General features: G+C 43.0%; 1 protein-coding gene across 3 annotated transcripts in view; it reads right to left on the reverse strand.

Moving 5' to 3' along the window:
- Window positions 1–1,190: 1,190 nt before the first annotated feature.
- Window positions 1,191–21,954, reverse strand: part of YME1L1 (YME1 like 1 ATPase) — a 29,793-nt gene continuing 9,029 nt past the window's right edge. For all 3 annotated transcript variants that reach the window (XM_083189208.1, XM_083189209.1, XM_083189207.1), the window contains exons 3-19: window positions 19,219–19,384; window positions 18,480–18,572; window positions 18,200–18,309; window positions 17,782–17,932; window positions 17,318–17,401; window positions 15,692–15,774; window positions 15,288–15,378; window positions 13,706–13,858; window positions 13,112–13,244; window positions 12,810–12,872; window positions 9,323–9,435; window positions 8,433–8,588; window positions 7,271–7,422; window positions 6,443–6,569; window positions 6,108–6,181; window positions 5,910–5,996; window positions 1,191–4,838 (exon numbers count right to left, since the gene is read on the reverse strand). In XM_083189208.1, the coding sequence (XP_083045334.1) occupies window positions 4,695–4,838; window positions 5,910–5,996; window positions 6,108–6,181; window positions 6,443–6,569; window positions 7,271–7,422; window positions 8,433–8,588; window positions 9,323–9,435; window positions 12,810–12,872; window positions 13,112–13,244; window positions 13,706–13,858; window positions 15,288–15,378; window positions 15,692–15,774; window positions 17,318–17,401; window positions 17,782–17,932; window positions 18,200–18,309; window positions 18,480–18,572; window positions 19,219–19,384 (1,980 nt within the window). In that variant the 3' untranslated portion in view covers window positions 1,191–4,694. The remainder of the gene's footprint in view (window positions 4,839–5,909; window positions 5,997–6,107; window positions 6,182–6,442; window positions 6,570–7,270; window positions 7,423–8,432; window positions 8,589–9,322; window positions 9,436–12,809; window positions 12,873–13,111; window positions 13,245–13,705; window positions 13,859–15,287; window positions 15,379–15,691; window positions 15,775–17,317; window positions 17,402–17,781; window positions 17,933–18,199; window positions 18,310–18,479; window positions 18,573–19,218; window positions 19,385–21,954) is intronic.

Here is a 21,954-nt window from a genome sequence, read left to right on the forward strand (position 1 = left end):
GTATTTCATGCTCTACCACCCGCTAGGGCGTGGTCGGAAAATAAAATAGTGTGCAGAGCGTAGCGAGGCACCGAGCCTGAAGCCTGCGATGGGACGCAGTGCACTTTAACCTGTGTCCATGTTGACTGTGTCGACATTCTGAAAAAACACAAAAAAACAACAACACGTCGACCTTTTGACTGTCGCTCTTGCCCATGTCCACCTAATGCTTGTGTCAACCCAATGACCCTGTCGACCAACTTGTTGTAGGCCTAATGAGCCATACCCGTGTACACGATTATAAATAAAAGGGTAATTATGTCATATCTGGGCTCCCGTTTTTCTTAGGAGACCGCGGCCGCTCGCCACGCTTCGGGCACGGTGGCTCACTGCGCTCGCCACACTATATAAAATCAACTCCATGCGTAGTTGGATAGTAGGGGTATGAAAAAAATGGGGTGCATTTAACATGGGAGCCCAGATAATACATAAGTACCGATAAAAGTAAATAATAATGTCAGTTAAAGCAACACTTTAGGAAAGGTTACATAACTGATAGCCCAATGCTAATATGAATGAAGACAATGCCAGTAGTTTGTGAGCTCTCTTCCATCTGAATGATACATTTTCCAAACATTGATTAGAATACGGTCTTCAGCTTTTATGATCAAGAGCATCAAGACAAAGAAAACCCTTCGGTCATTCGAATATTGGAGGATATGAACAGTCATACTCAGGGTGGTAACTGGACCAAAGAGGTCACCTTAAAAGTACAGCACCCAGGTAACATGTGTGACATGGACATCCACTAATTAACAAAGCAAACACTGTAAATAAACCTGATCTATGCACCTCTGTAGTGTAAGGGATACAGATTATAGGACGACAGCCACTAGCAAAAAGACCACCCAAATTCACTAGGATTGGGAATAGTAACTTGTCCTGAACACAGCAAGACAGGAAAGGGGTTTAATATATTTTTTTTGTATCAATCAGTTCCATGTCAACATTTTACTTTGTCGAACGTTTGTACCTGTCCATCTTCTCAGGTGTCTACCTTTTACATTAGGAGCTATTGCCTGGCGGCCTAATTATTATTGACCCAATGATCCAATCCCATAGTGTAATGTCATTTACACATATTTGCGTAAATCTGTTGTTACAACTGCTACAAAGTTTACACAGCACAAGATCAAAATAAACACACAGAATTTAGCCATAAGACTTTACATTTATTTACATGTTTAAATATGTTTGAAACACCTCAATATACACAGGTAGGAATATGCGTTACATTCCAAATCTGAAAGCAGATTAGGCAGAGTTCCAGAAGTTCCACTGTACAACAACATGGCCGCCGCTGGCTCTTAGAACTAAACACTGCTAGCAGTAAAATCACAAAAGAAACTCGATGTATCCCTAGAGTAATAAAAGTGTTGACAAAGGATACAATTTATCTTTCATGGGTAAACATTCTATAGCTGGCTGACGAATTACACCAATATTTTAGAGATTAAAACAGTCCGTTTATTTATTTTTTTGTATTTAAACAGATGTGTCAATGGTCAGGACAACACTGCTTGTAGCGTCAAGGCATACTTGTACATACATGCTAGCTGTAGATCAGTATAAAATAAATGCAACTGAATCAAAGAATGCCAATCAAAGTGTAATTAGTTCTTAGAAGATGTTGATACCAACCTTGGATACACTGTTTACCGTATCCGCTGAGGGGTCCTAGACTGTACTATCGATACATTGTCTCCTCTGAAACAAATACTTAGGTGTCGATCCAATTGACCATGAAGGATGCAAGGTACTGTTCAAACATGTTTGAACACCAGCAACAGCATCCGATTTAACCCGATCTCGCACTCTTTGCTGGGCCAAATGCATTTAAAATTGCTCGCAACCCTATGGAGGTGCGAATGCTTTTAGGCGAATTCCGTCCGCTATAAAGTGCGCCAGGTGCAGTGATGATTCCCACTTGCGAATCATTCGCATCTAATAGGATCGACCCCTTAGCCCGTTTTGAACAGGCTGAGCAGTTGTTGATGCCTCAGCACCCATCAATCTAAACTAGTCTGAAGAGCTTCCCGTAGAGCCACACGGGGATGTATAATGTATAGCATGTCCATGGCAAGTACTCGTGTTCTAAACAGATGTGTACACATACATCTATCCACCATGTAATAGAAGTCACATTACACAATACGTGAGCTCTGAGTGCCTCTATAACGACAGATAATATTTTTGGAACTTTTTCCATTCAATAGCATCTTATTTGTAAAAGAGAGCAAATAGGACCTACAAGCAGCTCCTGCTGCGTAAAATGATATTTGGCATGTCTAGATTGATTGAGTCACTGCCACTACATCTGCATATGAAATTAAAAGTTGGTGTTTTCCTGGAAAACACTGTACCATATAATTTTGCAGGCAGATCCCGCCCTAGTCACATGCTGAATATAGACATGCCCAGGGCTATTTTTCTGCAGGCTCCAGCAGGAACTGAGGCCCTTATTCTAGTTCACTCTGACAAAATATTTCTTGATGGACAAAACCATGTGCACTGCAGGTGAGACAGGTGTAAAACCCCACCCAAATCTAATTATCTCTGCACAAGTAACATCTGCCTCACCTGCAGTGCACATGGTTTTGTCCATCTAAGAAATATTTTGTCAGAAAGAGTGAACTAAAATAAGGGCCTCAGTTCCTGCTGGAGCCTGCAGAAAAATAGCCCTGGACATGCCACATAATTTAATACGCAGGAGCTGCTTGTGTGTGCTATTCGGTGACAGAATAGCACCATAGCATGGTGCCATTAAAAGGGCTATTTCAAATGAAAGGAGGCTAGATGTACGTGGATGCATCAACTGCACTCAACTACATTTTATTGTGTGAATTACTGTTGTACTAACCAGATGAGGAGTAGAAAAAAAAAAAAAAAAAAACATTTTTAGGGTGTAGGGTGAATCAGCCATTGAATAAACATCAGGTTTATGTAATAAATCAATGTTTAACTGCTCAGCCAATCGTAACAAGTGTCTTATTTAATTAAGAGTACTGCATTGTTGATTCTCTGGACTTGCTTTATTGCTGTAACTTTCCATTTTTTTTAGCTGTAAGATTTTAACTATTATTTAAATCTTTAAACCAAAAATTGGTTTTATATTTTCTACATACACCATTCATATTAAACAAGATGGCTCCTTTAACCGTTCATTAGTAGATGAGTCACCCTATATTAGATAAAACCACATGGCTCTTTGTTCAAATCCTTGGCTAACGTGAATGAGTAGGATGGTAGATCTCATATTGTGACCACAGAGTAGAAATCCAATGTCCTTGCAAAGGTTGTGATGATACGCCAGTAAAAGCAGGCAGTTATAAATAAAAAAAGTGCATTTCTGCTTTGGACAGGACCAATAAAGCCAGATTCCATAGAACAAAAATATCTTTAACGACCGTTACCTGTGCATCATTTCTCATCCTGAGCAGATATTAAAAGAGCTTTATACCGATACAAAATGAAAACATAAGATGAGTCCATTCTTCCCATACTACCTACGTCTTCCTCCATTGTTAGTGGACTGGATGGCAGTAGATTGCTCCGCTGCCTGCAGGAGAAGCCTGGGGAGTAACGATACCTGCCCAGCAATCATTCTATACTACTTTGAAATATTACAGCCAGGTATTATATTCAAATATTTAAAAGCTGATGTTGTCAGTGTAAATGGCAGTATGGTGCAGAGTTTTCAGAGTAAAAACACATTAAGGACCCATGATATCCACATCCACCATATCCATTGTTGCATTTTTTTTATTCCTATTTTAAATATTTTTATGTTGATCTTCTGTTTATGTCACAGTGACTCTTAAAGAGCTTTTCTTTTGAAGATGGTGCTCTATTGCCGTTTAGTTTTTACAGACTGATACAATTAAGTACACAACAGGTGACTAGCAGAAGGAGAAGCTGGTAACTGCTACGGTAGACAGCCAGCAGCGGACTCAAGCACCCAGTGGCAATATAATGAGAACAGTGTGTGTATCTGCAGGGGACACGGTCATTAGATCGACCCTACAGTATTTAGGGCGACATGCGTTGGGGTCGACACAAACATTAAGTATTTTATTCGCTATCGTCCACTAGGGCGTGGCCAGAGAAAAGAACATAGTGTGCCCTAAGCATCACACGAGGAGACGTTGTACCTTTTTGTCCATGTCAACATTTGGGACTGAAAAATAACGGGAAAAACTCATGTCGACCTTTTGACTATCAACCTTGCCATTGTCGACCTAATGCTTGTGTCGACCTCCAAATTCTGTAGACCTATTTCAGGAGTCAACCTAAGGCATGTCTACCTTCAAATTGGGTCAACCCTATTACCCATACACATCTGCAGAACAGCGAAACGCACAGTGTTGTTGAGCAGAGGACAATGTAATGCCCATGTGTGAAGCAAGCACATGCCCGGTTACCAGACAGACCATGCCCTGAGATCTTACCTGCAGCTGCCTTTCTGTAGGAGAACACAAACCTCGCTGCCTAATACAGCATCGGATATGCAAGGAATAAATGCTCAATGTTTAAACTCAGGAATATTGTGCAATACCTTAAATAAAAGAGGATTATGTAACTATAAAGAATGAATTTGCCGGTGACAAAAAAAAAAAAAAAATAGTTCAGAGTCCTATACACGGATATTAGAGATATCATCTGACTTTCAGCTTCTTTCCTTCTAGCACCATCTGAATCTCTTTGGCATCCAATGTTTCATACATCAGTAAGGCTTCGGCCAGGTTCTTGTGCTCCTTGGCGTGCATTTTCAGGAGAACCTTTGCCCGTTCATAGGAATCCTAATAACAAATAAAAAAAATGAAATCATCCTTAGCCGAGCAGACCGACTACTCCGCTCTGTGCGGTCAAATAAAGCGAATGCTGCTTGATTAGTGGCACTGACCGAGTCAGTCAGTTCTTGCTACAACTCTGAGGGACGTACTAGAGAATGAGGACTCGCTGATTCAGGATAGAGATACACTGTATATTAGTACATTTGTATGAATGGGGTATGTATCAAAGGATTGACCGCGTCATCGGCAAAGTTTGGTACATGAAGAGACAGACGACAAGGTTTTTTTTTTAATTGTGTGTAAATATTGACACTTGAGCACAGGGCCCCCCAAATAGTGTAGCATGTACCCTCGCTATGCTTCAGGCCAGATGCCCTACTCACACGAACACCCATGTGGGCTCATAATGGGAAAGGTAAAGTATGAAAAAGTCCACCCAAAAAAAAATATATATTCATGAAAAACTCATGTTGACTTTTGCCCTGTGTCAACCTATCATCTGGAAGCCCAATTTAAATGGTTACAAGAACATGTTTATTCCATTACTTCATTAAGGTACCCCCCTCAGGAAGTTTTTTTCAGGGTGAAACGCGCCAAGTAGAATCTTTGGTGAATCTTTTGCACACTAGCCCGAGATGGAAGCTTCCCACTAAAGTCCTAATGGCCTAAGGAATTGCATTTTTCTTGAAACGTGGGTGTGTGCAATATAGTATTCAATAAGTGCTAATTACACATTTATAGACAGAACAAATCATAAATTGATATTGACTTCCTGATACCCACTTCCAACCCATTATATTAGAATTCTATCTCTATAAAGAAGTTGGAGTGTGTGCGCATGTCTGTTGCATTGCGGAGAAAGCGTGGCACTCAGAGCCAAATTCGGCAACAAGGTACCTCTGGCCCCGGTGGTGTGCACCTCAAAGCCGTTTTTGGGAAATTTCACAAAAACCACCCATCGCATTAACCTCAAACCTCTGTGTGCTGCAATTAGAATTATGTTGCGTTGAAAAGATAGAAGGAATGTACTTAGAATTTAATTCCTCATCTGTTTCTCTCCTCCTCCCCCCCTCTTACCTTCAGCATACTCCTAACTTCTTGCTCAATAGCAGCTTGTGTTTCAGGACTGACTTTTCCTTTATCCGAATAAGTCATGACCCCAAGCTAGGAAAAAAAAAAAAAAATACATGACAATTACACAGTGCAACATTCTTTATTATGTTATCCATGCTTGGATTCAACATAACCTTATTACAAAGGGGTGGAAATAGTTACCTTATCACTCATTCCAAATTTTGTTACCATGAGTTTTGCGATTTTTGTTGCACTGTCAAAGTCACTAGACGCCCCTGGTGGTGAGAAAGATCAGATTCACACAGGCTCTGACTACAGATATGTTCACCTTCATACTACAGAACACAGCAATCATACGCAGCACGTTTGCTTAGAGTAGTGTGCCCATGGCCACAGAATACATGGGATGTACGCATGACTGTCACAGTAAGGTGCGGGTAATTGCTGCCGCATGCATACGCATCATGGCAGGCAATTATCCGTGGTGTGACACATCTGTGTCATAAATAGTATAAGCGTGTAAAACCGGAGGTTACCTGTAGTAATGTTCTCTGGCCCAAAAATGATTTCCTCGGCTACCCGTCCGCCCATGCTCACATCCATCTGTGCCAGGAGCTGGGATCTGGTCTCACTCCACCGATCATTCTCTGGCAGTAGAGACACCTGCAAATAAAATTAATTCCCACACACATTAACGTGACCGGCAAACACCCAATACTTACATGGACTCATATATATCAGCTGTCTGTTATGACCCGGTAGCCCAAGCGTTCGTACTACTTAATGACAATAATGTGCGGAAGATGTATCAAGTTCTGTTGAGAACAAGTGGAGAAGTTGTCTAAAGGTTCAGTAATGTATCTCGCCAAGTCTTTAAAATGACAGAAGCTGATTGGTTGCTTTGGCCAACTATTCCACTTCATTACTTTCTTGGACTTGATACATTTACCCATATGTACTAAGCCTTGACAAGTGATAAAACTACCAACCAATCTGCTCCTAACTGCAATGTTACAGATGGGTTCTCTAAGGCTTAGTACTTCTTTATATTTTTCAATAGGTTCGGGATTTGCCAAAGAAGGCTGGATGACGTCCCGATAGTCGGGTTTCGGACGGTCAGTTTACCGAAATCGGAATCCAGACTGTTTAAATGCCCGACTTACAGGGGCTATTCTCCCTTATGGGGGTTCATGACTTGCAAGGGCTTCTTTGCGCTCCCCCCCTGTCGGAGTACAGGATTCTGATGTTGGTATACCTACCATCGGAATCCCGACTGTCGGCCCTGCATACCACACCCATTAGTCCAGGGTGTAATGCAGATGCTTTTATAGCAAATGGCTAGTCTATCGTACATACTGACTTACATGTCCGAGTGTGGGACCACGTGGCATAATTGTGGCTTTGTTAATAGGCATGGAATCCTTAGTAAAATAGGCGATGATGGCATGGCCGGACTCATGGTAAGCGGTGATGGTTTTATTCTTGTCGTCTATCTCCACGCTCCTCCTCTCAGGTCCTGAAGTAAAGCGAGCAATGATAAGCAGAAGGTTAATGCATCATCTGTAGGTGTATGACATCATTCCCCCAAATCTTATGGTTAGCCAAGAGGGCGACATACTTAGAAGATAAAAACTTTTAGTACATCATTTTATACAGTACAAATGCCAGCTAGGTCCAGTGCACAATAAAACCAAATTTTTATAGGTGCTTTTCACTTTGTTTTACAAATCAGATTTACAAATCCTGTGAGATCCCAGAGACTTGAAGAGTGCTGGTACTTTTAGTTCTAAAACACAAGATTGCCTACTAAAATAAGTGGGATGTTTATACTGCATTTCATATAATGGTAGGTGATCATTGTGCTGTCAGAGGACCCTGCTCAGCCTATCATCTAAATTTCAGTCTGTAACTTTCCTATTCTCCCCTTCCCACATCAGGACACGCCCCCATCAGATGCAGAGCGGTCATCACTAACATAGGACGGCAGGTAAATATTTCCCACAGGAATACTGCTGGGAATTATCTGGTGTCCTTCCTGAATAACAGACAGACAGACAGACAGAGAGGTATATGTAATAACCCTTGGAGAGAGATAAGTGGACAGAGATAAAAGTACCAACCAAACAAGCTCTGGTCATTTTCCAAACACAGACTCTGATAGCAGTCAGAGGCTTTATGGTCTCTTAAAGGCTTAAATTGAGTTAATCAAAGAAGTATACATAGAACAATCACAACTGTAGTTTTACTGTTGGCAAATTGATTGAACTGCAGCTCCCCAAACAGGAATTGCTTAACCTCAAATATACACAAAGAAAAAACAAACAGATTGTGGAAAACAAACTTTCCCAAAGGTGGCGCGGTTAGCAAATAACTATTGTTAGGTATATACTACACTGTTAACGTTATGCTACCACGGTTATTTGTATTTAATTGATTTATAAATGGCCTTTACAAGTACTATATGCCATACACAATAACAGGATACTATGTGTATGTAGCATATAACGTAACACAAACATTACTCACCCATAAGTATTTTGTCCTTCGCAAACTCCAGTTCCCTCATGGTAACCATTTCTTTCCCATCCACAGCAGCTTTCAATGCCGCCTGGTTGACCAGATTCTCCAGCTCCGCTCCAGAAAATCCCACAGTGCCGCGGGCAATTATTTCAGCTTCCAGAGCTGTAGCCACAAGAATTTTGTATTATTATTATTATTATTTTGCAACTTTATTTTTCAAACAGGTTTAAGGGACAATTGCGAATGCAATATCTTACTATAATGATCTACTGTATTTCCATCGCTCTACACTGTGCACATGATCTGTAAAATAACCCCTGTACTCAAGGCCTAATTCAGACCTGATTGCAGGACAAATTTGTTCTCAAACTGGGCAAAGCCATGTGCACTGCAGGTGGGGCAGATGTAACATGTGCAGAGAGAGTTAGATTTGGGTGAGTTATTTTGTTTCTAATGACTAGTACGCATCCAATAGCAAAGGTAGGGACCCTTCTACCTAATGACTACAGTGCACAAATTTCCCTATATGTATTCCCCCAAGTTTGCATCGGGGCACATTAAACCACTTTGGCCGGCTCTGCATTAATCAGTCACGGCAGTGCACATCGTACCTAGTATATGTATGTGCTATCCATCCAGTATGCGGGTACAGCTTGTGCGCAGAACCAGTGTTGTGGCACACCAATTGAGAAACGCTGGTGTAACGTGTACCTATCAGCTAGACACATCAGCTAGACACATCAGCTAGACACATCAGCTAGACACATCAGCTAGACACATCAGCTAGACACATCAGTGTATGCGACAGTCAGTTGATCACGCAATCTATATCGTGCATAAATGAGCGAATATTAATATATCCATTACTTTATGAAGCAGTGTATAGGAAAACTTACACTCATCATATTTTATTTTGCTGAGGTACCATTTCAGGATTTCAGTGCGACCCTTCACATCTGGCCTGGGAACGGTGACCTGCATGTCAAAGCGGCCAGGTCGGACTAAGGCACTAAAAAAAAAAAAAAAATATTGAATTTTAATAACAGCGACGTTTAATACATACCGGTATTCTCCTCAATAAAAAAGTTTTTTTTAAATATATGTAACAAATAAAAAATGCTCAGTAATCACAGAAAATGACCCCAGGTATGGGCAACTGTCAAGTCTACAATGAAGACCAGTCACACAAAAACTCAAAATAGGATTGTAAAATTAAAATAAAAGCGTTTCTTTGTTAAAAGAACAAAAAAAAAAAAAAAAAAAAAAAAAAAAAAAAAAAACTCACCACAACAATAATCATAATAAAGATAATCTATATTAGGAGATTATAGTAGGGGATGTATTTTCCTATGCACAGAAGACTTCCTGTATTTAGGACTACAGGGAGGATACGGAAAAGTCTGTATAAGCCAGGAAAGGACAAGTGCAATAGAGGATAACAAGTGCAATGGAGGATAACGGTGGGGCAGATGTATTAAGCCTTAACAAGATAAATGCAAGGGTGATAAAGAGAGATAAACGTCCAGCCAATCACCTGCTAACTGCCATGTTACAGGCTGTGTTTGAAAAAAAGTCAGCAAGCGGCAAGCTGATTGGCTGGACGTTTATCTCTCTTTATCACCCTTGTATTTATCTCTGGTTAAGGCTTAATACATCTCCCCAATGTTTACTATGACAATGTGCACATGTTGCAGTCATGGCAGAGGTGGCTGTTTCCTGGGCTCAACCATTTAGCAGAAATAAGCTTATCTGCTCACTAAGAGGTCTATGGGGTTTATTTACTAAAATTGGAGTTCTACTGAAGATTGAATGTTGCTATGGGCAACAATAAAATTACATGATCTTCTAGTAGGTGCTAAATAAAAAAGTAGATTCAGATTGGTTGCCCATAGCAACATCCCAACTTCAATAGAACCGCCATTCTAAGTATATAAAGCCCTGTGTATCAAAGGGACAGCAATTGCAAGAGCCCCCTTCACGCCATTTAATTTCCCTCAATATAGGTATTTTAAAATAACACAAATATTATAATGTAGTTATTTCCTGCACAGTGGAGCTTAATAGATACATTCCTTACCACATGGACACTGTATATGGTCAGAAGCCAATGGGCTTATCTAGATTTTGTGGATGAACACAAATCGGGGAGAACTTTCAAACTCCACACAGAGTATCTTGGTCAGGAATTGAAATCCTTATTACTAACCAATATGCCAGTGATGGCTAACCTTGACACTCCAGCTGTTGTTGAACTACACATCCCAGCATGCGCTGCTAACGTTTTACTATTTGGCCATGCTGAAACTGATGCGGGGCATGCTGGGATGTGTAGTTAAACAGCAGCTGGAGTGTCAAGGTTAGCCATCACTGCACTATGACAACCATGCTACTCAAATGTACTTCTCCTTAAGGTCATGCTATACCATACTTGCCAACCCTCCCGCATTCAGCGGGAGGGTCCCGCTTTTAGCTTGACCCTCCCGCTGCCCCGCAAAGCCCCTCATACCTCCCGGTTTCTGGGATTATTTTCAGGAAATTCGGACTGCGCATGCGCGCGTCCGTACTGGCGGGGGGCGGGGCCTGTGTGGGGGAGTCACAGCCGGCCACCGCGGTGTTATGGGTAGCGGTGACCAGCTCCTGTGCGTACAGACCGGAAGTCTGTGCATCAGGTCATCTGGCACATTGCAGTCGGGGCTTCCCTGAGGCTGGGCCCGCCCCCACACTCAGCTCCGTGTTACACAGACCAGCTCTTCCTGCCTCTCCGCCTCCCTCCCTCCCTCACCACAGCACATGGCTGGTTCCCTGCAAGTCCCTGACATGAGCAACAACACAGCCAGGTGAGTGCTGTGTGCACTGAGGAAATGGGGGCTGGTGTATTATGTGTTTGTGCTGGGTGTAATATGGGGCTGCTATGTATAATTTAATATGTTGTGTGCAATGTGCTGCATGTATTAGCTGTGTGTAATGTATTATGGTGTTGTGTACATTATGCTTTGTGCACAGGGTGTAATATGGGGGTGGAGGCGGTGCTGCTGTGTATATTTAAATGGGTGTAATATGGGGGGAAGCTGCATGTGATATACTATGGTGTTTTGTACAATGTGCTGTGTGTACTGTGCAGGGTGTAATATGGGGGAGGGGGTGCTGTGTATATGTAAATATGTGTAATATGGGGGGGAATCTGCATGTAATATGCTATAGTGTTTTGTGCAATGTGCTGTGTGTACTGCACAGGGTGTAATATGGGGGAGGGGGTGCTGTGTATATGTAATGGGCGTAATATGGGTTGAAGCTGCATGTGATATATTATGCATACTTGCCTACCCTCCCGGTTTTTGTTCCATTCCCCCCCCCCCCCCCCCCCCCCCGAAATGCACTGCGCATGCGCGAGCGTCATGTCTCGGGGGCGGGGCCCTAGTGTCATTGAGCATGCCGGGTACCGCGCGGGGCTGTGTGGGTATCCGGCAGCAGCAGCAGAGTGAGCGGAAGCCGGGAAGCGCACGGAGTAGGAGGGCAGCGTGGACAGAGAGGAGCAGCAACTGTGCGTGGCAGCGGGACTGTGAGTGACAGCGGGAGCCGGGAGCAGCGACCAGCGGTAAGTATATCAGTCTGCAACCTCTCTCCCCCCACCCACTAAGCCTGCTTTTTTTTTTTGATGAGAGGTGACTGTGAGTATGGGGGGTATATGTGCCAGGTATGAGGATGTATAAGGTGTGCCCAGGTGTGTATGTATGAGGTGTAATGCTGGGAGGTGACTGTGGGTATGGAGGGTATATGTGCCAGGTATGAGGATGTATAAGGTGTGCCCAGGTGTGTATGTATGAGGTGTAATGCTGGGTTGTGACCGTGGGTATGGGGGTATATGTGCCAGGTATGAGGATGTATAAGGTGTAATCCTGGGTGGTGACTGTGGGTATGGGGGGTATATGTGCCAGATACGAGGATGTATAAGGTGTGCCCAGGTGTGTATGTATGAGGTGTAATGCTGGGAGGTGACTGTGGGTATGGGGGTATATGTGCCGGACATGAGGCTGTATAAGGTATGCCCAGGTGTGTATGTATGTGGTGTAATGCTGGGCGGTGACTGTGGGTATGGGGGTATGCGTCTATAGACGCAGTGACAGTTTGAACTCATGACGTACATTTATGCCATGTGTCGGGAAGTACATCCCGACCATGACGTAAATGTACGTCAAATGTCGGGAAGGGGTTAAAAAGTAAATTTGATATTTGCATCTCCTTAGTTCAAGTCACTAGACACGCCTTTTGGTTGATGACACACCCCTTCAATGGTGCGCGACGCTGCGCTGTGTGCATTTTGCTAGCATCTAAAATCTCCCTCATTTTGCTTTTGAAAAGTAGGCAAGTATGTGCTATACTTACGTATCCAAGGCTTCAGGAAAGTTTGTCGCACCAATAATGATGACACCTTCATTGGGCTTAAATCTAAAGAGACCAACAAAATACTAAGTTAGATATGGACATGCTATCACCTCTTGAAAGAGTCCTTTACTGGGCTATTAAAACAAAAATGACCTGGGGTCTACTATAAAACAATCTGCTGTGGCTCTAAGATTTAGCACTATGAATACATATTAAAAACAAAAACCACACAACACAATAGTACTTTGTATAGACACACATTCGGCAAAGTAATACATGTGAATGTGTAGAAGAGCACTCACCCATCCATCTCAGCAAGGAGCTGGTTAATGGTTTGTCTGGAGTACGGGTGCATAGGGGATTCAATCCTTTTACCACCAACTGAATCCAACTCATCAATGAATATCACACACGGTGCATTGGACTTTGCTTCTCCTAACAAGACAGACACAGCACACTTAGAGGACATGATTGCTGTACACTTACCCGTATTACACCATTGTACACCCACTAATCTAGCCTACACAGTCATTAGAGGGAAATGTATAACTACAGTAGGGAACATCACGTGCAATAAACTTCATGAGCACAATAATGCATACGATCTTACTCTGGCACACCCAGATGGGTATAAAGCATGTCTGTGTAAATAACTGTACACTTGTTTGACAGAAACTTCAGCCAATCAGGATCAATATATTTACTCTTAATCATAGTAGCAGGAAAGAGTGGATTGAGGGACCTTTAAATCAAGCACTTACAAAACCTTAATGCAAAACATACAGCCAACCTCCTTAAATCAAAAACTGCAGCTTAATGTGGGGTCTAAACATTAAATGACAATTACTTAAGAGATTCTTAAAAGACCTAACAAAATGGATAGAGAACGGACTTACTGAATAGATTTCTAATGCGACTAGCACCAACACCTACGAACATCTCATCAAATTCAGAACCAGAAGCGTAATAGAATGGAACATCGGCTTCTCCTGCAACTGCCCGAGCCAGGAGAGTCTTCCCTGTCCCTGGCGGACCAATCAGAAGGATGCCTGGAAGAAGGCAGAGGTCGGTAAATGTACTGCACAATTACAAACATTGGTGTCTGCCTGTAGGACTTGGCAGGTGACAGGTGATCGATCAATATAGGTCACACTGTATCCTTGCAATTATTATATAATTAAGCAGCAGGTATAAGAGGTCAACAGATTGCTAAATGCAACTAACACACAGCAAGATTAACAGTGGGACAGACCCGGAAGTGCAGCATCAAAGTTCAATAGTAAAAACGGTCCTTGTTTCCTAACACGGCGCCACCGATTTACATTGTATGGCATCGGGTGTGTAAAATCGGTAGCATCGCATGCGACCAGATTGCATGCGATGCAATGCGACCGATTTGACCCGATTTTTAACTGTACAGCGACCCTGATGGCTGATTTCTATGTTAAATGCCCCCCCCAGACCCGATTTTTCATTGTATACCCAGGTATACAATGTCAAATGCGCCCCCCCCCCCCCCCCCACATTTTTAACGCCACCCCGAAGCGTGGCGATCGCAGTGAGCCCGAGAGGGGTGGCGGTACGCGTCCTCCGACCTTTTCATACCCCCACTATCCACGTTGGTGTGGAGTTGATTTTATATATAGTGTGGCGAGCGCAGCGAGCCCCGCGCATTACTTCACATGTATTCCGCATCCGCTTGCCACGCTTCGGGCTCGGTGGCTCGCTGCCCTCTCCACACTATATAAAATTAACTGCACACCGACGTGGATAGTGGGGGTATGAAAAGGTCGTACGGCTGCGCTCGCCACGCTTCGGGTTGGCGTTGATCGTGGCGCTAACAATGGGTGGGCATTTGACATACTAATTAACCATCATGGTGGGTATACAATTAAAAATCAGGTCTGGGGGGGCATTTAACATTGTAATCAGCCATCAGGGTGGCTGTAATGTGTAAAATCGAGTATAATCGCGTCGCATCGCATGCATATACGCATATCGTAAAAAAAAAAAAAAAAAAAAACTTAAGTTGGGTACACGTCATGGGTTCGATTCCCACCATGGCCCTAACTGTGCAGAGTTTGTATATTCTCCCTGTACTTGCGTGGGTTTCCTCCGGGTACTCTGGTTTCCTCCCACAATCTAACAATATACTGGTAGGTTAGTTTGTTCCCCAAAAAATTAACCTTAGAATGTCTGTGTGTGTACATGTGGTAGGGAATATAGATTGTAAGCTCCACTGGGGCAGGGACTGATGTGAATGTTCATATATTCTCTGTACAGCGCTGCGGAATGTGTGCGCTATATAAGAAACTGTTAATAAATAACTTAGACAATGTAAATAGTATGTGTTTGAATTCATTAGAAATGATTGATGTTTTTATAGCATATGCTAGCTGATGAGCGCACAGCCAACATCGTCCTTTCCTTGGTAAAGGTTGCCCACGATGCCAGCTATGGCCTGAGAGCGGAACTTACCTTTTGGAAGCTTGCCACCCAAAACGGTGAACTTCTGAGGGTTTTTCAAGAACTCTACCACTTCTTGCAGCTCGTGCTTCGCCTCTTCAATCTGTTCAAACAAAACAAGCCCATACATGCCATTATATTCACTACATCAGATGTAAACGGTGGCATATCTTAAGAGAAGAAAAATGTTTTTCCCTGCTCTGAAGTTGTGCCTTGGCAATTTAAAATCTTGTTTGGTGTGCCGAGAGTTGAGAAAAAAAAAAAAAGTAGAAAAATCACCGACATACAGTAGACAATGTTGGGTAGAGATCCACAATATTAGAATGAAATCTAGGAATGTAGTGTCATAGTATTACAAAAGGTATAAAAAAATAAAAAAATATATATATTTTTGTCCCACCACCACTCGTACTTACCCCTTTCACATGTTCGAAAGTTACGTTCTTCATGTGAATCGGATCAACGGCTGTATCAAGGCCAGATGACGTCCGGAAACGAGCTGCAAGAGGTTACACTGCCACTTTACAATATGCCTTCCATTCTATAAACTGGCTATTTGTACAACTTATTTTACCAAAACATGGTTTTAAAAAGAAACGGCCCCCACATTTTACTCTACAGGAGCAGCTACTCAGAAATGAGATTTTGCTTATTGCAAATGTTTACATGCAACTTTTTGAATTTTTTTTTTACTTTTTTATATTCCGAGACAAGCAGCCCGCTTGAAGCTTCGCCATGTTCTTGTAGCCTGTCCAGATATAGCTTTCCCTCATGTGGGATAAAAACTCTCCTCCACCACCTTCATCTGCAAGATTGTAAGCTTGCGAGCAGGGCCCTCCTACCTTTTGACTGTCTGTAAATACCCTGTTTGTTGTATCACTGTCTCCTTTTGTAAAGCGCAACGAAATATGCAGCGCTATATAAGAAACTGTTAATAAATAAAATAAATTTCTCTACTTTCATAATAGAATCAGAACGTAACCAGACATAAGAATTGGAGAAGTCAGAACGAACCTACAAGTACAGTCATTGCCGTGTAGTGTAAAAACTCTGTGGGGCACGGTCACAAGTTGCCCCCGGCACTTCTCTGCCATATATGGTAAGCGATGCGCAATAATAGTCTTCTGACAGCTAATGTGCAGTAGTTACGGACGTTATCAACACAGAAGAATTGTTAAGCGAGTGTCCCATTTGAAGGCTTCCTTTCTGCTTACCTGTGTGTGCGCTAGTCTAAAGATGGCCATGCATCTACAGATCAATTGTCAGATTGGGCTGGTTGGAACAAAATCCTGGTAATGGATGAGAGTAAATGACAGTTGACCATTTGCTTTGAAACGCTGGAAAACTGCCAAAAATGGTCAATCAGATATTAAGAGGTTTTTGTTCCAACCAGCCCAATCTGACAATCGATCTGTAGATGTATGGCAGCCTTGTCACTTGTTTGTGTGAGTGACCTCACTAGTTTCTAGTGATTAAATAGGTACAATATTGGTACAGCCCAGAAAAATGCCTGCCTCAAGTGTGCCTAGGTGATGGGCAAATTGATCCTTTACCGGTTTACCCAATATATTCCTACCTAATTATCATTTATACATAAAGCACCTAGATACTACTGTGCGCTGAACATTGACAGTATTGCTATATAAGCAATAAAAAAAAACAACTATATGAAACAAAATGTAAAAATATTTCTGCCCAAATGAGACAATTGTGAGTACAATATAAGAGGCAGGAGAAACACTAGACTCCTATTACCTAAAAGTTACAATTGTACTGCACATGTCATACTGAATGTTCTAAGGTGGAAATCCAGTTTGTACCAGTTTGGAGCTGTGCAACGTGCGCAGTTACGGCATTGTGCAGGCATTAATCGTGGGAGATGCAGTACACTATGACAGAGCCCAGCCATTAGATGCATCTCCTGGACCAAGTGCTGTGCACGATGCAGCCAACTGAATAACTCTGGGCAATTAATCCAGAAGCCACATCACCACAATACTACCAGAACTCCCCTCTCATAAACATGTGAAGTATAGCTTTACCTGGCCAAAATGGTGTCTTTGAGAAGCCGTAAATTCCAAGCAGGAAGACAGCCAGGAGGATGTATCGAGTTCTTCTCAGTGACTCTAGGAATGGATCCACAAAGAACAATATGAAGACCAATGCATTATAGTTACATGCTGTGATTGATCACACTGCACCTGCATTATAGCAGAGCACAAGTAACTTTGTGCAACTGTGGCAAGTCATATGCAGATTGGAGGGGAGAGAGGAGCATGGGAAGCCAGTGGCAACAGACGACCCACGAGATCATAAGGGGGCAGATGTATTAAGCCTGGAGAAGATAGACTGGAGATAAAGTGGAGATAACTTCAAAGAGTTAAAACACCAGCCAATCAGCTGTGTTTGAAATATGACAGTTTGGATCTGATTGGCTGGTGCGTTATCTCCTTCCACTTTATCTCTTCACCAGGCTTAATATATCTGCCCCAATGTATGTACCTACCGGTGGTCCTCTGAGTCAGAGCTTGTGCCTTCAAGAAGCCTTCTGCAAACCCGTTCTTAAATGCATCCTGCTGTCCATCCGGAACATTTTTATTTTTAATGATCTTGTCCAGGTTTTCGACATCTGGAACTCGATCTCTCATCAACAATCCCTGAAAACAGACCACAGACATTAATGTAATTACCAGGAGCAAAACCATGACACAGATTAGAAAGTCTGCTATTTCCTCTAACCCTGGAACACCAGACCTAACAGCTAAAACCCATTTGGAGTAATGTTTGCATACACAAGAGGACTGCAGTTTTTAGTTTTAAAAACTATGAACACAAGAATGGCTCTTAAAAAAAGTTACAGTTTGGGATTTTTCCTAGAAACTGGAAGAAATCTATATTCTAGAAAGGCTGTTACTCATACACACCTTCACAAAGGAGGGGGCTGCACTCTCTGCTGCAGCAAAGCGCTCCGAGGCGGACTGCAGACGCCGGTCCTTTGTTTTCAGGGTCTTGAATCCTCGAGACTGTATATAAACTTTATAAAAAAAAAAAAAACTTCCATTCATTATCATGTACTTAAATGTTAAGAGATATTACCCCACTACTTTATAGGGCCTAGAGCTTCAGAATACACTTTTTCTTTAATGGCTACAAAACCTCTTGGTAAAACAGCTTATGCACGGAATAACAGAGATGGATCTTTACCTGGCCAGTGACTGAGGTTTGCACAGACTTGCTTCAGCGGACTCAGCTGCTGCGTGCTGTATGGTCGTAGGGCACCAAGTGTATTGGGGTTGCCTTCAGAATAAGATATAGCATGGGTTAAAATCAGGTTAACATTGTGAACTACCACAGATAATCCAGGTAATACCCCATACACTATTAAGATTTAACCGGATACCAACAGATGGGGCCGAGAAATGTGTGTGGGACATCCCATTCCACCCGATGCGCGGTCCCATGCGAATCAGGTCGTGCTCTATAGATTGGACCTGCTGCAATTTCAATCTATCCGATCGGACACATCACGGGTGCTTTTCAGCACCCAAGATGTATTGGGTCTGATCGGTAGGTGTGTGCCAGTGGTAAAACACTGCTGGCACACACCTATGTGCAGGGGCAGCAGTGGCTGGTGCCAAGGGAGGCTGCAGCAGAATTTTAAAAATTATCAAAAGACCAGCCGGACCCATTATCAGAAGGAGACACATGATAAAAGGAGCAGCTAAATGACAAACACAGTGGCTTGCTAGTGAATGAACAAAAAGCTTTGCGAGTTCTACAAGTGACGGCATGGAGTAGGGCAATCCATGAAGACCAGGTATTAAAACAATGTGCAATATAATTACAATGCTACTTTTTCACATATTAAATACATTCATTCCATAGGTGAAGAAAAAAAGCCCAAAAAGGTCTCTAAAGCCTCTCATTATAACCCAGTACTCACCATTTTTGTTTTCAAAGAAGGACTGTGCAGATACATGTGAGGTGTGCCAGTGGGCTGAGGTTTTCTTTGCATCAGCATAAAAACCAGGAAGTAGTCTATCAAACAGTTCATCGAGCTGTGCGAGTCTCAGTTCAGACAAGCCCAGGTCCCTGAGATTAAAAGCAGGCTGGAAAAAAACAGAACGCAGCTGTTATAAGTAACACAATAATCACTCGGAAAGCGGGAGACTGCCTGAAAGGCAAATAACATTTGTATTTCTTGGTTTTCTCTCCCTCCAATCCAGATGAATTTAGAAACATTGGTTCTTTTAGGTTTTAAAAAGGAGAAGTTGTATTAACTCTGAGTGCCAACGTTGCCGTCGAGGAATATGAATCACTTTAGTTCCCTCTAAGCCTCAATACAAAACCCTACAACAATAAGACTTATTCTAGGTTTGTGGCAGACATAGGAGGCGATTCTGGTTGATTTGCAGAAGCAAACTCCTTCTTTAATGGACAAAGCAATGTGCTCTGCAGGTTGGGCAGATGTAACATGCGCAGAGAGAACTGCATTTGGGTAGGGTGTGTTCAAACTGAAATCTAAATTGCAGTGTTAGAATAAAGCAGCCAGTATTTAGTCTGCACAGAAACAAAATAACTCACCCAAATCTAACTCTCTCTGTACATGTTACATCTGCCCCACATGGTTTTGTCCATTGAAGAAGGATATGACATTTTTATGCAGCAAGAAAAAGGTATATAATGTTTATTTACAATGTCTCAGAAGTACCTTTATTGATGAAAACCTAACTATTGATGAAATATACTGCTACAATTGAGGGAATCTGATCTAAGAACACAAGCACAAAGTGCTGGAGAGCTTTCCCTGAGTAGGAAGGCTGCTATTAAAGATTCAGCACTTCTATATGTATATACTGTAGTTACTATGCAGGCTAAATACTGGCTGCTTTTGTGTGTGGCACAAAGGTTAGACGGCTTTATCTTTACACTGCAATTTAGATTTCGGTATGAACACACCCCACCCAAATCTAATTCTCTCTGAACGTTACATCTTCCCCTCCTGCAGTGCAATATGGTTTTGCCCATCTTTTGTGTGCTCTGATCAGGTAAATTAGCCAATCTTTGCTAGACTTTACAAGTATTTTTAAATAGGAGTTTATAAAAAATATTAGGAAGGTATTATTGAACCTAAAAGCAAGCTCTAAAATATATAATCCCACATGCGAAGAATGTTCTCTTCCTGTCTGCGGTCACACATTCTGTTTTACAAGCCACATAAACAGGAAGTCACCAGAGACAGTAATAATTATACTGTAGTGCAGTGGTTCCCAAACTGTGTGCTATGGCACCATGGGGTGCTTCGGAACACTTGCAGGGGTGCCCTGGGTTGGTGGTCCGGGACCAATTCAAATCATTTATGGTCAATGTAACACACCAAACCAATGCCAGGTGTATAAACAGAAGCACATCGTGTCCGTCACCATTAGGGATGCCAATCCCGGGGCATTTTTTCAATCCCGGGAATCGGGATTGAAAAATGCTCAATCCCGGGATTCCCGGGATTGGCATCCCTAAAAGAAAACCGCCCCTGTCCCCCTTACTTTAGTGCGGTGGAGCGGGCTGGCGGCGGCTGTCCCCCAGGAGTGGTGGAGCGGGGCTTGCAGCGGCTGTCCCCCAGGAGTGGTGGAGTGGGGCTGGCGGCGTCTGTCTGGCGGCGGCTGTCCCCCAGGAGTGGTGGAGCGGGGCTTGCAGCGTCCGTCCCATGAGTGGTGAGCGGGGCAGGTGGTGGCTGACAAAGAGTAATGCTGTGTGCGGCCGTGGCCCGTGAGTGTGTTCTGGCGCCGGAGGTGCAGCACTGCGGCCTGCGCAGCGTGACCCATAGGTCACGCGGTCACGCTGCGCAGGCCACAGCGCTGCCGCTCCGGCGCTGAAACCCGCTCGTCACCCCTCCCCTCCAGTCAGTGTCACGGACACTCTCCCCGTCTGACCCCTCTCGGCCGTACCCCGCGTCGGTAACAGCCGGGCAGCGTCTGAGCGTGTGCTCAGACGCTGCCCGGCAATAGACTGTACAATCCCGAAATCCCGGGATTGGATAGTCCAATCCCGGGATTGAAATCCCGGACATTTTGGGGCCAAATCCCGGGATACCGCCGATCCCGATCCCGGGATTGGCCACCCTAGTCACCATATAACCGACCCTAAGGATGACATATATACACAATTTGCTTAATTTAATATTGATTTCAGAAATTCTTAAAAAGAAATGTTTGTCCTAGAGGTGCCTTGACAAAATGTTGACGTTCTAGAGTGCCGTGATTCAAAAATGTTTGGGAACCACTGCTGTAGTGTATACTTTACAACAGGGATGGGGGAACCTTCGGCCCTCCAGCTGTTGTTGAACTACACATCCCAGCATGCCCTGCAACAGTTTAAGCATAGTCAAATAGCAAAACTGTAGCAGGGCATGCTGGAATGTGAAGTTCAACAACAGCTGGAGGGCCGAAGGTTCCCCATCCCTGCTTTACAAAATGAGGAACTAAACTGTAATGATTCACATAGATTATCACTGCTCAGAAATCGCATGCAACAACTACGTATTGTACAATACTAGTAAATCCGGGCAATTCCAATATAGCAGCTGAACACAGAAGCCATTGGTTATTAAGTGACATGTGATCTGGGACAGTGTAAAGTTCATTCTATTAGATCATTAACCACCAAACTGCAGGAAAGCACC

Source organism: Crinia signifera, chromosome 5, assembly GCF_055691185.1.
Source record: "Crinia signifera chromosome 5, ASM5569118v1, whole genome shotgun sequence".
In the NCBI taxonomy this organism is placed as follows: Eukaryota; Metazoa; Chordata; class Amphibia; order Anura; family Myobatrachidae; genus Crinia; species Crinia signifera.